The following is a 15044-nucleotide window of genomic DNA, read 5'->3' as shown; positions in this document are numbered from 1 at the left end:
TTTGTCTTCTTTTTTATTTTCACAATTTATCAATAAATATTTTAAATACAAAAGAAATATAAATTCATATATATAAAAAGACGATACGTGATTACTTGGGTTGTTTTTCACCATTTATTTTTTCTCAATAAAAAAGAAAAAAATGATTAAAACAGAAAATTTGGGTATAATCTAATTCTGACAAAATAAAAAATTTTCTTTCTATTTTCTTCACCCTTATAATTTTTCTTTTTCTTGTCAAATCTATCTTAAAATTTAAAAAAATCATAATTTATAAATAAGTGATACTTTAAATAATTCTATTTGATATATATATATCTGAATTATTTAAATAATTCAATTTTAAAAATATCTTTTTATATATTTTTTCTATCAAGTTATTTAATTTATTAATTAAAATATTTGATATTTTAAATTTGATATTTTTTATTTTATCAATATATATTAAGTTTTTATTTTATAAAAATAATCTTCACCAAAATCATTACTTTTAAAATAATCACTGTTTTAAAGACCAAAGAATAAAAACTTAGAATAAAATAATATTATCAATATATATAATTTTAAAATAATAAAAATGTTTTGATAACATGTTGGTTTATGGATTATAGGATTTAAAAGTGAGTTATTTAAAGTAAAATATAAATACATAATGTTTTTAAAATTAAATGATGAATAAATATGATTAAATAATAATGAGTTATTCAATATTGAACCTATATAATTGAAACCAAACCAGACTTTTTAATATTAAATTTGGTGTACTATATTTAGTACAGTTAGATAGATTGCCAGAGATATAGTTTCGTATACAATTAAATATTTTACATGTCTAGAAATTTCTGTACGAAATAATTCATGTTTTTTTTTTTTTAAAATTAAAAAAAATTAGCATTACACGTCATGTTCTGAAATAATCCATGTTTTTTAAATCAAACGAGTCCTAAGAATGACAACAAGTCCCACTATTGGGGCTTCTTTATGTATTCTTCTTTCTCTCTGTTTCAACATACTCTCACTCTCTTCCTTACCATTATAATTCTACACGATCATCTTCTTCAACTCTTAATCTCACTTGAAAATCATACTTTCAAACAGAGATTTGTAGTGGGGGTTCTCTTATAGTAGACGAAGTTGGCGCAGGAAACGTTTTTACGGGTAGGTTCAGTTTGGGATTGAAGGTTCAGTGATTCCGTGGTGAGGATGAAGAGGAACACATTGGATGAGAGGAAGAAGAAGAATCAGGAGATTAGTAAGGAAGAAATTGCAGAAGACTGGTGTTTTGTTTGTAAAGATGGTGGTTCGTTACGTGTTTGCGACTACAAGTAAGAAGATTAAGCCATAGTCTCGATTTTTTACATTTTATTTTCGTTTATTCGTCGATTATGAGTACAATGTGACATTCATGACAGTAATCGATCGTGTTTTTTCTGTTGTATGATTTGTGTTTCTCCCTTTCAGGGGGAAGGGGTGTGAGATATGTTTTGCATGGAATATCTAGACACATTTTACAACTTAATGTTTTGAATCACTGAAGTTTGTGGTTAGTAAAGTGATGCATACATAACTGTGAATGATTGTGAGGAGATAAGAGGGGAATATCAAATATTTAGAAGTAAAAAATCACAAGAGGACTCTTTTTAGGTGAAATTGGAGTTGGATTTCAATTTGTTTCATGTGGGAGTTAACTAAGATAAGAAGCAAAAGAACATCAATTAAGTCACTTTAAACAATATAACAGTAGAGATTCACTTATATCTATTGTTTCATTGTCGAGTTTTATTGGGTATTTGGCTGTATTGGTATATATATTTATAACATGACATGATTCCCCTAGTTTTTCATTAAATTGACTATGATGAAGTTTCCATACATTGAACAAGACTTTGTTTGTTAGTTTTGGAAGCTTGAGTGGTGAAAGGGCAAAACATGATTTTAATTTGGTTTATTGGTTGCAGAGGGTGTCTAAAAGCTTATCATCCTGAGTGTGTGGAGAAGGAGGACTCTTTTTTGGATAGTAAAAGCAAATGGACTTGTGGTAAGTAATCAAATTATATTACAACATCTTTTTCTTTCCTTTTGATTTGAAAAAACATCCTTCTTTTTTCAGGAAAGAAAGTCATGTAATGAAATTAGCATGTGACAATTTCCCATAGTTGGTGTTGCAGTTTCGATTATGGAACTTCAACTTTTTTCCTTTTTTATTTCGACAAGTGAGAAACTTTTTATTATGCATCCATTATTGCAATTGATTTGAAAGTTATCATTACTGGTTTTGAAACCTTTACTGGTATTAATTAAATTGATTTGGGTACCTTTTGACGTCAAATGATCAAAATCTCCTGGTGTCCTTTGTTCAAAGATCTTATATATCAGGAATCTCAGCAGAAACAATAACTTCATAGTTGCATCTCTACATTTAATGTTTTACAAATTCTGAAATTTAATTAGGCTTGCGTTTTAGTCTTAAAACTGAAATAACTTTACTTCAATAGGACGAGTCGTGCACAGATAGATTGTCATATATAAACAATCTGAAATTGACACCATTCCTTGTATGTTCATGTACTTCAGTAGTTCACTAATGCCATGCTACATGATTTTCATTGTCTATTACAGGATGGCATTCTTGTTTCAATTGTGATAAGTCCTCAAAGTATCATTGCTTTTGCTGTCCAAATGCTCTGTGCCAGCATTGTGCCAATAGTATTGAGTTTGCACGTGTTAGAGACACCAAAGGGTTCTGCCATAACTGTCTGAAGCTTGCACTACTTGGAGAGGCAAACGGAACCGAAGACTCTGATGGGGTATGCTTGGATTTTTTTGGAAACCAATGATATTAATAGAAACAGTATTTTCTCTAGAATAATATGAATATCTTTATCCTGTTCTATGTTTTTCTTTTTGCGTGAATGTCTTCTTTTTGTGAAGAATCATGTTATGTTTCAAGTGAAGCTATGAATGTGAATTATGCCTTTTAACTGTAGTATTTTGGAAAAGTTTTCTTTAAAATTGAGAGCCAATACATGAAGACAACCTATTGGATAACATGGGTTACCATTTAATTATGAATTTGCTACTTAGTTTCAGTTTCCTATTAAAGAAACACTCTAAGGTGCAATTAAATGCTACATGTGAACTCTAGTGTTAGTTTATATGGATTTTAATTAAATTTATTCATGTGGTATGACAATGAACAATGTGCTACAGTGCACTGTTCATCCTTAAATTCAACATGTGAACTCTAGTGTTAGTTTATATGGATTTTAAGTTTGTAATTCATTTCAAATTTAACTAATTGGTCTAGCATAAAAGAATAATCCAGGAATTGGTCTAGCATTCGACCTGGTATAAACAACTAGATCTGTCTTTATAATGTTACATTTTATACTAGACATATATTAGGACTTGGAAGGACCAATCTATGAGGACATGTGTCCATAAGATTAACTTAATTAGATTAGTATAATTGTGATTCAAAATAGAGATTAGAATTTCAAAGGGCCAACCACGTGATGGCACTTGTTTGGTTAATTTGCATAATTACCTGGAAGACTCAATTTAGCTCAGCAGTATTTAGTTTCTAATTCTTTGAAACCGGACCATTTAAAACAAGTATTAGATATTTACCTCCAAAAAAAGAATTAGATAATTAGGAAGTTTGGAATGTCAAGACTCAAGATCCCCTCAAAGATCACGTTGTTCACTTCGGAGGCCATTCACGTAGAAGATCTCATCCTTGACAAACTCAAAAGGAAGGGTTTCTACTTGGCTAACAAATGTTGCTTAAATGAGGAGTTAACTAACCACATCCTGCTTCATTGTGCACTAGCTTCAGATACTTGGTCTCTACTCCAAATCACTTTCAACTTTCAGTGAGTCATGCCTCAACCAGTGGATATAAGTCGATGATGTTTTGAATAATCAGAAATAGTATCTTCTTTTTCACCTCTAATCAGTCATAGACTTTTGTACTCAAAGTATTGGCTTGTGATTTTTTGTGGATGACCATCAATCCTGAATTGAAGTTCGTCCCCTCAACATTTGGGGGACGATATGAAAAAAATTAACATAAGGATATTATGTGGGAAGAGTATAGGGAAAGAAATGTGTAACAGATACAGAGGATAGGTCGGGCTTAGCCTATTAGTAGTTAGTTGGTTTATTATAGCTTTATTATAAATATTGTAATGGTTAGGGTTTATGATATTTAATGTTGAAAGAAAAAAGACTTTCTCATCTCTTGACTTAGGCTATTCAATTCTCATCTATATTCTCTTGTTTCTTTGTATTATTTCTCTGTAAATCCTAGATCTGTTACATTGGTACTAGAGCTACTAGAAGATTTGTTACATTGGTACTAGTCTCTGCCTGTGGAAATTCAAGCATAAAAGTTTAGACTGTTGATAATCATTGATTGTTTGTTCAAGGGATCGTTCTTCATTACTGTCCAATTATTATGAATTCAGAGTTTCATTCAATCAAGATGGCAATTGACGTGTTAACAATTAAAGTGTCCGCACAAAATTAGAAGTTAGCCGCACAAACTGAGATGGTGGCTTCTAGGAACAAAAGATGGAGGATGCATGCCTATAAAATGACGGTTATGATGCAGATGTTAGAAAATAGGACAAATGAAATTGATTCTCTTCCAAATATGCTCCAAATAGATATTGGTCGAGAAGATCCCTTCAAGAAGAGGAAAAGGAAGCATGCCAATCAGCTTCACATTTCAAGGTTGGCATAAAAGATGTTGACAAAAGAGACATTCAAATACCTATTTTCGATGAAGTCATCGAAAAATCAAACAAAGTTGTCAACAATGAACAAGAAACAGTTGCAACATTACCGGAAGGAGTTTCAGATGAGGCGGTTCCACCATTGTCGTAAGAAGTTCTAGATGAGACAAAGAGGAACTTAATGGAGTACATAAAAGGTTATACACTAAACATTGTACCTTCTCACCTTTCATTGTCCAAACCGCAAAATCTAAGTTTTTGATAAACCGAAATCAAGAGTAGTAGAAGGTAGATTTAGCAAGTACCAAATATTCATCCGATTTCGCTGCACTTGCCATTTTTGGAAGTAAACTATTTAGAAAACTATTTGTGGTGTAAGATGGAATCAACTCAATCTGTATTGCCGAAATCATGATTTGATGTTGAATAGTATTATTTGAATATCAAAGTTTCAGTTTCAACATTACAATATCTTCAATAAAATAGTTATTCAAGGGATGATAATCAAACAATCTTGGTGTTGCCGATAGAAAAAAATGACAATAATGAGAAAGGTAGGAAAGTATTATCAATGTATGATTGGGTTAGAGTCATGCCTCTGGAATAGAGGACTTGTTGTAACCTATTCAGTATTTTGGGAGGAGAGATGAATGAAGCACATGAAAGAAGAACTCTCTCCAAACCTCCTTATTTGACTCAAATGTTACAAAAAGTCATTGAATATCTGTATAAATATCTTCAAAGTTTTTTTTTTTTGAGAACGCTGGGTTTTGCTTCTCTTTTGAAGTGCGACTAATCCCTGCGGGTTAAACAAATAGCCTGCAAACCCACTTAACCAATTAACCAGGCGAGCGGAACTTGCCGCTTGACGGGCTCGAACTCAAGACCACTAAGGAAGCTGGGAATATTCACCTCTTTTTTGCGGCTAAATCTTCCAAGTTAAGCATCATCACAAGATGTAATTGATAATACTAGATGACCAACATCAAAATAAGTTTTGGTTTAATCATATAATAAAGCAAATGAGAATAATAGTCTATTTTATTAGATCTATTATCTTCATCCAATAGATTGAAAGTTATGGTGTGCTAACTTCAAAAGGAAAAAAATATGGAAAGTCTAATCCTATGTTGTTAGCCTATGCAATTCTAACACTCCAAATATCTAACTGACCGAAAAGAGTGACAAAGCAACTTTGACCAACAAGGTTAGTTTTTCGTGGCTTTATTTCAATCATTAAAGTTAAGTTGTAAGGAAGAGTGGTTCCTAAGAGACCAAAGGTCACGGGTTCGATTCTCTGAAGTGGGTGTCATTACTGTGGGGTCATTGTTAGCCTCCTAGATTCAAAAGAAAAGTTACAAGGAAGAGAAGAAAAAATGCAAGAGACTCAAGCAAGAGTATATAAAGAAATAGAAGAAAAGATTATTTGATTGAAGTTGTCTCATTTGAAGAGAGAGGAGTTTCTCACTTGAAATGGAGAAAAATATATCAGATTGCTCAATTTAAAAGCAATAGGGCAGCAAAACTCTTATGTCTCTTAGAAACTAGGATTAAGAGGTGGCTGTGTAAAAAAAGAGATTAATTATCTTATTGGGTTGCATACTAAAAATTGAGCTTACTTATTGGTATAGGTCTCAACTCTCAAGGAATGAGCTGACATAAATAAAAAGGAAATATAGTATGATGCGGAATTGTGGTGGACCTATATTTGCTCAACAAATGGGCGATATTACAATTCATGGTTGACACTTGAGATTTTCAAATGGAACAAATGGGGAGTCAAACTTGGTGGACTACTATAATGCCACTCCACTTCTTTGAGGTCGAAGAAGTCCTGATGGGCGGAGTAATGTAATAGATACCGAGGATCGGTCTGATATAATGGGCCGGGCTTAGTTCATTAGTAGCTAGTTGGTTTGTTATAACTTTATTATAAACGAGTAATATATAGGGTTTATGATAGCGGCGGCGAATATTTAATGTTTGTAAACATAAGACTGTCTCTCATATCTGGGATTAGACTATTCAATTCATATCTATATTATCTTGTTTCTTCGGTATTATTTATTTGTAAATCTTAGATCTATTACAAAATGATGGAGAATTTATTTCTCAGCATGTTTCATCAATTAAATAAGGAGGAATTTGCTCAGGGTGAGAGTATTTGGACTTGATCAAGACTTACATCTACCTATTTGTAATTTTTCTCTCCCTTTTTTAACCTTTGTGCACCTTGCCTTCAGACAAGCATTTTCTGAATCTTATTCGTTGGGGAAGAGTCGCCAACGAATAACAATTACTATATCGATAGTTTTTCAGATATAAAATCTGGAAAAACTAGCATGTATTTGATTGTAGTTAATTGTTACCTAGGATTTTATTCTCTATAGTTGGACTAGTTATTAGTTATTGAAGCATTCTGCTTGTTTTCATTGGCTTCTTTAAGGTTCAACAGAAATTCTGATTGGTTATGACAGTTGTATATTTCAATTATGGACAAAAAGTGCTACTAGTTTAACTCTGAACAATATCTTTCAATAGAATCTTAGGCTTTTCTTTTAAATATACTGATGACCACTTTTATATAGCTATTTGACACTCATTCAACATTGAGTTAATGGTATATTACTTCCCAAAATTTTTTTAATATACTATTCTTGGTGGATTTTCACATAATTAATGAAGTGAGTAAAGATTAAATTTGCTTCTTGAAGCTTTGTAAAATAAAAGTTAGGGAAACAGTTAATAAGCTTAGATTGATATTTTCTACACTAGAGTACATTGGTTTGGACAAGGAAAGTAATGAAGCGAGTAAAGAGAAAATTATCTTGTGTGTGTAGGTTTGACTGAAAATTTCCTGTTTACTTAAATGTTGATCAAATTAGATGATTTGCTTGATTATTGCAAGTTAAAGGGTATATATTAGAATGGGTTGACATTATGGGCACATATCAAAATTGTCAGAAATATTTTAGGGGCATATTTTAGTAATCAGTCTACTAAATCTACTATTAATAATTGCAGACAAGGTGTTTCCTAATTTTTGTAACTATTCACGATTGTTTTCGGTACATGTTTTCATAGTGTTTGGGCTTTCACTTCAATTTTAACTTTTGCTTTTGTTATGCAGGAATTTGTAGATTTCAGTAATAGAGACACATTTGAGTGCCTATTCTTGGAATACTGGTTTATAATTAAGAAGGAGGAGAATTTGACATCGGGTGATCTTCAATCTGCAAATATTTTTCTCAAAAATTGGAACAAAAAATTTACTTCTGCATCTTCTGAGTCTGAAAGTTCAGAAAGCGATACAATGTCAAACTCTGAAGATGATATTGAAGATGAAAAGCCCAAACAAGTCAAGAAGGGATCCAAAGTTGACTCCTATACTGAAGATGATACTGAAGATGATACTGAAGATGAAAATCCCAAACAAGTCAAGAAGAGATCCAAAGTTGAATCGTCTACAAACAAAACCAAAATGGCCAAATCAAAACAGAAGTTTGTTGCTTGGGGATCTGAAGCTCTCATACAATTCCTTAAATCTATTGGTAAACAGACAAATGAGAGATTATCACAGTATGAGGTGGCCTCTATTGTTGGCCGATACATCACTGGGAACAACCTATTTGATCCGGTGCAGAAAAGGAAGATTATTTGTGATGCGAAATTAGAATCTCTGTTTCAGAAGAAAACATTCAACAGAAACAAACTACACGACTACCTTGAACCCCATTTTATTGAAAACATTGAAGTAACCAACGATGAACTATTGTCGAATTTTTCGGATGAAGATGACAGAGAATTGTTGGTGTCGACTAAAAAGAAAAGAAAATCGCCTACAATTAAGGAAGCTGCTGAAATTGAGAAAGTGCAGGAGGCGCCAAAAAGCCAATTTGCATCCATTGTCGAAGAAAACATCAAAATTGCCTTCCTGATGAAGAGTCTAGTGAAACAATTGTTGGATAACCACTTGCCTGAGGATTTTGATTCCAAAGTAATAGGCTGCTTTGTGAAAATCAGATCAGACCCATTGGACTACTTGCAGAAAAACAGATGTCAACTCGTGCTAATAAGAGGTGTTTATTTGTACATATTTCATGCATCCACATTAATAAACTACATCAGTTTTTCTGTTTTTTCACCATTTTTTATGTTTTCATTGGATCCACTTGTTGGAACTATTGTTAATCTACATCATACTTTGCCAGGCGTGAAGCGGATTTTGCAGAATGATGAGATGAAGGTTACCCTACAAGCTTCAACTGGGATAATAAACATTGACTTAGACATAGAGAAAATTTTAGATGTTATATTCACAGAGGTAATCATAATTTAATAGACTTCTTGTTGCTTATCTTCCTCCCGTTCCATTCTACCCTTTGGTGTTTTTTTTGTTCTTTTGGTTAAGAGGAAAGTGCAAGTAACTAAAGGAAGTTGCAAATCATGAACTTCTTAATGAAGAAATATGAGCTTCAACCAGCCTACTGTCTCTGGTATCTAGTTCTGGAAAGAGTTTGATGTGGGGACAGAATTCAATGGGTTTTTTTATGAGTATTTTTTGCTGTGAAATGATATTTTGCTTCTTTTAGGAAGAACTGGATGACTTGAGGAAGAGAGTTGAGGACCGTTTAATCCCCAGGCCAACTGTAGTAAGTAATCTCATCTGTTTTTAAAACATGCTGTGTATGTTATATAATGTGATTTTTATTGGCATACTTTTATTTGGAAGCTTTTGACTTCCTACATGGGCGAGTTAGACATATACCTTCACTTATTTGTCAATTGTATCTAAAAATGTGTTCTTTATATTTGAACCTAATGTCGTTTACTGTGTTAGGTGGACCTTGAACTGAAGGCCAAATCTTTGCATGTGGATATCACAAATCATGTATGTGTTTTCATAAAAGCTTCTATTTTGTGAAGGAGTACTTATATAGCTAATATTCTATTTGTATTGGAAAATGTTTCAGGCAATTGACAAGGAATTAGGATCTTTGGTAAATAAAATTCATACATGCAATGAGAAAGGGTGGAGAGAAGAATATCCTTTCTAATTGTTCTCGTAGCTTTTCATTGCAGTTTTTCATGGATTAAAACTAAATTGACCCTTGAAACGGTCTGCAAATAGGATGTCATTTTGATTAAGAGTTGGGCAATTTCTCATGCTTTGCATAAATTATTTTTTCATCTGGAAATGCTATCCTTAACCTGCCTAGTGATTTACATTGTTTATACACCTAAGGAGGAGAGAGCTGCTTAAATCACCAGAAGAAAGGGCTAAAATGATAGAGATGGTTCCTCAGGTGGTTGCTGCTCCAGCAGAGATCGATATGGAACCTCCCACCCTTAAAGGGCAAGCTGATGAACTTATCTATATTGATTGAAAGCTAAGACTGGAAGTGGTGAAAAGGTGGAACAAATAAGGATGATCGATGGGGGGTAATGGGGTAATGCGCATCTTTTGGCTGAAAAACATTTCTCTTATTGGATTTTGGGTACTTCATTACCTAGGTCGAAGAGAACATGTGGTTTAACATGGTCCCTTCTGAAAAACATTCTAGGTATATATGGCCTTTTCTGTACGCTGATACTCTTTTTGTGCTTGTTTTTCCTTTCATAAGAAAACCAACACATTATGCCATCGACAATGGGTTTTAATATTTTCATGCAGGGAGATAGAAACATCATGAAAATTAAGCTTTTATTCATTGTGTCTCTCACTTCTTTAGATAGTTGCTTGAATATATTTTTTTTGAATAAGTGTTTTTTTTTTATAAAAAAAATTTAAAAAGGTTGGAATATATGATAAAATATATATATTTTAAAATAAAATATATGATATTTAATAGAGAACAAAAATAGGAAAAATATTGCTAAAATAAAATTCACATTTATAAAGTTAAAATAAATAATTCTTATATTTTTTTCGTAATGTATCAACCTCTTATGATAGGGGAATTTGAGGAAATGACCCCAAAAAGGGGTTAATTATGTTTGGTGCGGGCGGATAATTTTTATAGCGCTGGTGACCCCTAAAAAATTTTCTGCCAAAAATACCCCTATTGCGTCACGCACCCTCCGGTTGCGTGACGCACCCGAGGGCATTGTGAAAAGTCCACAATGCCCTTACTATATAATAAAAAAAAATCCAGTTCTTCCCATTTCTTTCTTTCTTTTCTCTTTCTTCACTTCTCATTCTCCTCCTTCTCTCTAAAAAGACCACCCCCGACGACGATCCCCGACGAAGATCCCGACGAAGACGGCGGAATCCCAACGAAGGAGATGTTCGCTGCTATCCTTCAGATTACAGGTTATCACAAATGGATCATTTTGTAGCTTTTTGCATTTCAGATTCATTATATATTCATAATCTGTAAACTGTATTCTTCCTCCTTCCTTTATTTCTCTCTTTCGACGCATTGTTTGTTAGGGTTTAGTGATTAGGGATTGAGTAGGTGAATGTCACCGTTGCGGCAGAATCCGGGTGCGTAACGCATTTGCGTAACGCACCCCAGACAACGTAACAACAGGAGCATCAAATGACTTTATGTAAGTATCGCGAGTGGCTAGACAAATGGTGGAGCGGTTTGGGTTCAGTAAGAAGATCGGCCAGATTGCCATTGGTGGAGGCGGTGGAAATCCCTTCTTGATCAACATGTGTTGATCAAAAATTCGAAATCCATTGATTTGATGAAAATGTTATGTGTAGTAACAGAGTTAGTCTGTGTTGTGTTGTGTTTGTGATTGCAGATGTCTTCACAGAAAGATTATTCGATGGCGACAGCAGATGTTGTGGATGCAGAAGTGAAGGAGCTGGTGGATAAAGCATACTCGAGAGCAACACAAATAATCACAAGCCAAATTGACATTCTCCATAAGCTTGCTCAACTTCTCATAGAGAAATAAACTTTTGATGGTGAAGAGTTCATGAGCCTCTTTATTGATGGCAAATATGAACTTTATGTTTCCTAATTCCTCTTTCTATGATTTTTCTGTAAGAATTGCATGTCACCCTACAACAATACATTTGCACATATATATATATATATATATAAACACAACAATTGTTCTGTCAAAGCCAACAACAACAATAACATTAACAAGAAGAGGAATCAAATAAAATAGAAAAAATGCCATCCGCCAGTTCCTCCTCCTTTGTGCTTCTTATCTTCTAGGGCAGCAGCTTCGTTAAGCATATCGGCTGCATCTTTGTGCATGTCCAGCTTCGCAAGGGCAACCGCCTGCATGTAAAAAGCAGTCGACCAATCGGGGAGGACACACTGAGCTTGCATGGCATCTCGGAGAGCTGCATCAGGTTGCTCGCACATAAGATAACATAGACTTCGTCTTCCATATACAGTTGGGGAAATCATCGTTCCCACATCTATGAACTGCAACATTTTTATAACCATAATCAAATTATAAACAACCAAACATACATATATTACATACCAAAATTTTTTATTTTTATATACCTGAGAATAACAATCTATAGCAGTTCTAAAATCCTTATCACGGAATGCCAAGTCACCACGCTTCCTTGCATCCAGCGTGTCTTTTATCTGTTGTGTCCATTGTTGAAAAGAAAGCTGGAACAAATCAAATAAACAAATAAGCGTTTGTGTTTGCACCAAAATGGCATTAGCAAAAAAGAATACCTCATTAGTTCATTCGTCGTCTTTATAGTGAGTTGTTACCAAGATTTGATGGATGGCTGTGAGGTCCATTCTATGACAGACATCGCCCATTGGTGAAAGAGGATGTTGAGGGGTGGCTGGTGCCTCTTCATGTTTAGGGATACCAAGCATCAATAAGATTGAATCTGATGAAACAACGTATCATCAATATATAAAAGACTTCTCATCCCAATCTGGATACAGATCATAAAGTGTTTCAAAATGAACTTATAATTAGTGTGAATATGACACTTTCAACTGCAAAATGAATTAAATAAATGAATTTGCATTACAGTCAAGAATTATTCTTTGAAGACCTTAGTTCCAACTACTGTAGAATTGGAATCGATATAATTGTATTAATGGAATGGAGGAGGAATTGATATAATTGTATTAATTGTTACAAATTATAAACTAGAGTGAAAGAAAGACAATGGACTCACATCAGGTTTATTCTGCAATGGGGCAAGGGTAGCAACCAGGTCTCTTGTGTTCTCTTGGTTCATACTGCAAACATTTTGAAGCTATATTAATAACAACAGTAGCCTCTTCAGTTGAAAAGTTTCCTTCCAAGTTTCCTTCTACTAATAACCACCACTAATCTAGAAGCTGATTAACTGCAATATGCTTTTAAAATACTGCTTTCAACGAAGATTACACCACCAGAAGATCTCAAAATAAAACAGTATGAAGTCGACTAGCAATGGCTTTCGAAGCTAAGACTAATAACAAATTTCCGCATAATGCTCAAAAAGGTAACAAAAGGAAGATCCAGAACATAACTGAAAAGATGCAACAAATTATAAAACACAAGATGAGTTATTTAGGGTACAATAACATGCCAAAATAACTTTCAAAATGATACAGCAATAGTTACAAAAAAAGGGGGCGCAATAGGTTCCAAACCATATATAGAGATTCCACAGCTATATGATACTACACGTCCACGGGAGTGTGCTTGCTGGAAAATCGGCACTATGTTCAAACCCTAGATATAAATCAATAACTATCTATAATAACTGATTCTAGTGATCCTTCCTCCGGAAACCTAAATAAGTTGGTATATATTTCTCACGTCTACGATAAAATAAGGAACTAGAAGAAGCGTTAGGCAGAGAATGTGCTAACCAAATGAGACGCATCCTACTTGACGTATCCTACGTGACGCACCTGCGTGACGCACCTGCGTGACGCACCTGCGTGACGCACCTGCGTGACGCATCCTACTTGACGCATCCTACTTGACGCATCCTACGTGACGCATCCAACCAATCAACCTGCATTCAACGAATCAGGACAAATCAATGACGTTCTGTAAAGTAAATCAACACAAACAATAATATGTATAGGAAATCAACACAAACAATCATATGTAAACAAAATATAAACGAATATAGTGAAAATTTTTGCTTCGGCCGTCGTCGTTCGTCGTTGGAGCCGCGGCGAACCGCAGTTCGCCGTTGAAAGTTATTCGCAGCTCTAGGCCATTGAATATAGTTGAATGGTCGACGATGCCTCTTCGATTGATTATTCGGCGATAAAAAAGAAGAGAAAGTCTTCTCCGCCACCAGTAGGGTTTACGGCGGAGAAGACATGGATGAGAGAGAAAATGAATCGAAAATGAAAAAAAAAATAAGACTTTATAGGGTTTAGGGTGCGTCACGCATCTGGAGGGTGCGTGACGCATGGGTATAATGGTCATTAAAAAGTTTGGGGGTCACCAGCGCTATAAAAATTATAGCCCCGCACCAAACATAATTAGCCCCTTTTTGGGGTCATTTCCTCAAATTTCCCCTTATGATAAACCAATACTTACAATCACACTTTCATGTTTCACTTATTTATATATATATATATATATATATATATATATATATATAATAATAATAATAATAATTTCAAGTCAAGGGGAGGAGGAGACTAATTTAACTATTAGACCACTTTTAATTAATAAATTTTATTTATAATTTTGTGTTTGCATGTTATATATTTTGTAAACTAATAAATTTAAAATTTTTGATTTTTTTTAGATAAAATTCATAAATAATATTTCGTTTTCTTATTAATAAGTTAAAATTTTTTTTTAATGTAAAAAAATATTATTTATTCTTTCATGTCAAATATAATCAAAATGATTAATTTATCTTTATTTAAATATATGACAAATTAAGTTTTAAATATATAGTTATATATATATAATATATATAATTTTAAAAAATGGTTCATATATATATATATATATATATTATAAAATAATTAATACAAATATATATATATATATATTATAAAATAATTAACACAAATATAATTGATATATATATATATATATATATATATATATATATATATATATATATATATATATATATATATATATATATATATATATATATATATATATATATAAAGTACATATAACTATTTATTAAAAAAATATTATTAAAAAAACAATATAAAAATTAAAAAATAAAAAATAAAAAATATTAAAATAATAATGTTAGATTAAATTAGCTAATCAACTCCAACCATTATAAAACTATTAGGTTTTAAATATTTAGTTTAAATAATAAAAAAGGAGAAATTAATAAATAAAAATAGTTAATTAAGTAGTAATATTAATTAACTA

General features: G+C 32.7%; 1 protein-coding gene and 1 pseudogene across 1 annotated transcript; one reads left to right on the top strand and one right to left on the bottom strand.

The window, feature by feature from the left end:
• Nucleotides 1–1013: 1013 nt before the first annotated feature.
• Nucleotides 1014–10434, top strand: LOC124911526 (uncharacterized protein At5g08430-like). Its single transcript, XM_047452056.1, has 9 exons — nt 1014–1325; nt 1959–2038; nt 2620–2807; nt 7870–8818; nt 8951–9063; nt 9332–9391; nt 9580–9630; nt 9713–9783; nt 9967–10434. Exons 1-9 carry the CDS (start codon nt 1204–1206, stop codon nt 10124–10126), a joined length of 1794 nt encoding a protein of 597 aa, XP_047308012.1. The 5' UTR covers nt 1014–1203; the 3' UTR covers nt 10127–10434.
• Nucleotides 10435–11854: 1420 nt separating this feature from the next.
• LOC124927096 lies at nt 11855–12550 on the bottom strand (annotated as a pseudogene).
• Between the last annotated feature and the right edge of the window lie 2494 nt (nt 12551–15044).

The sequence above is a fragment of the Impatiens glandulifera genome, chromosome 1 (assembly GCF_907164915.1).
Source record: "Impatiens glandulifera chromosome 1, dImpGla2.1, whole genome shotgun sequence".
NCBI classification, from domain to species: Eukaryota; Viridiplantae; Streptophyta; class Magnoliopsida; order Ericales; family Balsaminaceae; genus Impatiens; species Impatiens glandulifera.
The sequence above is the reverse complement of the archived record's forward strand: the minus strand, read 5'-3'. Positions and strand labels throughout refer to the sequence as shown.